This window comes from Emiliania huxleyi, assembly GCF_000372725.1.
Source record: "Emiliania huxleyi CCMP1516 unplaced genomic scaffold EMIHUscaffold_2283, whole genome shotgun sequence".
In the NCBI taxonomy this organism is placed as follows: Eukaryota; Haptophyta; order Isochrysidales; family Noelaerhabdaceae; genus Emiliania; species Emiliania huxleyi.
Window position 1 is genome coordinate 1 of NW_005200348.1, and position 1,705 is coordinate 1,705.

The 1,705-nt window shown below is 63.6% G+C and overlaps 2 protein-coding genes across 2 annotated transcripts; one reads left to right on the plus strand and one right to left on the minus strand.

The window, feature by feature from the left end:
- Positions 1–55: 55 nt before the first annotated feature.
- Positions 56–421, plus strand: EMIHUDRAFT_123420 (hypothetical protein; the record flags this gene model as incomplete). Its single annotated transcript, XM_005779698.1, has 1 exon — positions 56–421. A coding segment is annotated over one exon (366 nt), but the record flags the coding sequence as incomplete, so codon positions are not given.
- Positions 422–743: 322 nt separating this feature from the next.
- Positions 744–1,120, minus strand: EMIHUDRAFT_254336 (hypothetical protein; the record flags this gene model as incomplete). Its single annotated transcript, XM_005779699.1, has 2 exons — positions 744–951; positions 1,023–1,120. The coding sequence occupies 2 exons, from the start codon at positions 1,118–1,120 to the stop codon at positions 744–746; spliced, it is 306 nt and encodes a 101-aa protein (XP_005779756.1).
- Positions 1,121–1,705: the final 585 nt, after the last annotated feature.

Sequence of the window (1,705 nt, forward strand, 5' to 3'; positions counted from 1 at the left end):
CAGCAGGCCCACCCCGCCGGGACCCGCGCGCTGGCTGCACCCGCTCGGCCGCGAGGCGCTGGCGGAGGCGTCGGCGGCGCTGCCGAGCGAGGCGGTCGCCGCTGCTCTCATCGCCGCCACGCGGCTCGCCGCGTGGCTGCTGCTCCCTCGCCGTCGCAGAACGGACGAGGCGGGTGGCGGCAGCGGCGGAGGCGAGAGGGAGGGCGACGGCGACGGCGATGGCGAGGGGAAGGGCAAGGGCGGGGCCACGGCGGCGGTGTCGCCGGAGCGCGGCGTCTGGCACGTCGTCGAGGTGTTCGGTTTGGACCACTTTGGCGTCGCGGCGCCGTCGCTGCTGGCGGACCGCGCCGCGCGCGACCTCTTCTGGCAGTCTCACCTCCGCTGGCTCGCGCAGCTCGACGTTTGGCACGCGTGCCTGTGACGGTGTTTTTCGCGGTTGTGTGTTTGTGTCCATTGTCAGTGTCCACTGCAACTTGTTCCACCACCGCGAGGTCTGATTGCCTGTGCCCTGTGTGTTGGGCGAGCAGGTGAAAGACGTCTCTGTCTCACTCACACTCACACAGTCAGTGAGCTTGTTGGTTCGTCCCTGGTTGGGAAAGAGATGATGGAGAACAGCCCAAAGGCGAAGTCTCTTAATTGGCACGTTGTCAGAGACGAGTGTGAAACAAAGGGCGGCGGGCATGGAGGGCGGTAGCGACGGGGATGGAGACGGTGACGGTGGCGAGGGAGAGGAAGGGGGTCCATTAACACCAGACAGCGAGAGGGGCAGGGAGGAAAGGGGGAGAGAGGAAGCCAACGCGACGTGCGCAGAGGATGAGGATATAAACTGGGACGACGCAGCGGAGGGGATAGGCGAGGGAATCGAGGGACCGGAGGGCTTTCGCGACAGCGACGATGACGACGAAGAAAGGGGAGGGGACGGAGGGGCGACACGCAGGAGGAGCGAAATCGCTAACGGCCCGAGAAGAGAGGGCGACGGTGGGGCACGAGGGAACAACGGAGACGCTACCGATGACGCGAACCGAGGCACGGACGCCGGCGGGGACGGGGAGGGCGACAGCGACGTCGAGGTTGACGCAACCGTATCGAGAGCGCCACCCAAAAAGGGGCGGACAGCCATGGAGGTCACCGAATGGAGGGCGAACGGCACGATGCGAAAAGGCAGGGCGAGGCGGATGGAGAAAGAAGTGCCGAGAAGGCCATGGTGGAGGGGAGGGACGGGAGGACGAAAGAAGGGCGAGGAGGACGAGCGGCCCGCACAGACCGCGAGCAGACAGCGCCTGCTGGCCATTTCGAGACATTCGCCAAGAACGCTAGCTACATGGGAGGGCTTCGTGAAGGATGGATTGAAAAACATTCGAACAAAGAAGAGGCGACGGGAGGAACCGGCGGAGGATGCAGTGACGTGAGACACACACACACACACACACACACACACACACACACACACACACACACACACACACACACACAAACACACACACACACACACACACACACCGCTCACCCACGCGCACTGGGCCTTGCACTTTGAATGCCGTGGGGCTCCTGTCGTCAGACGTGGAGACGCGAGGGTTGCCCCCCCTTGCCCCACCACCTCGTGTGTGTGGAGAAGTTTACCTTACCTTACCTTACCTTGGCACGTTGTGCGAGTATATGGGACAAAAGCGTCGAAAATGTCCCAAAAAAGCGTGTCTCGAGTTTG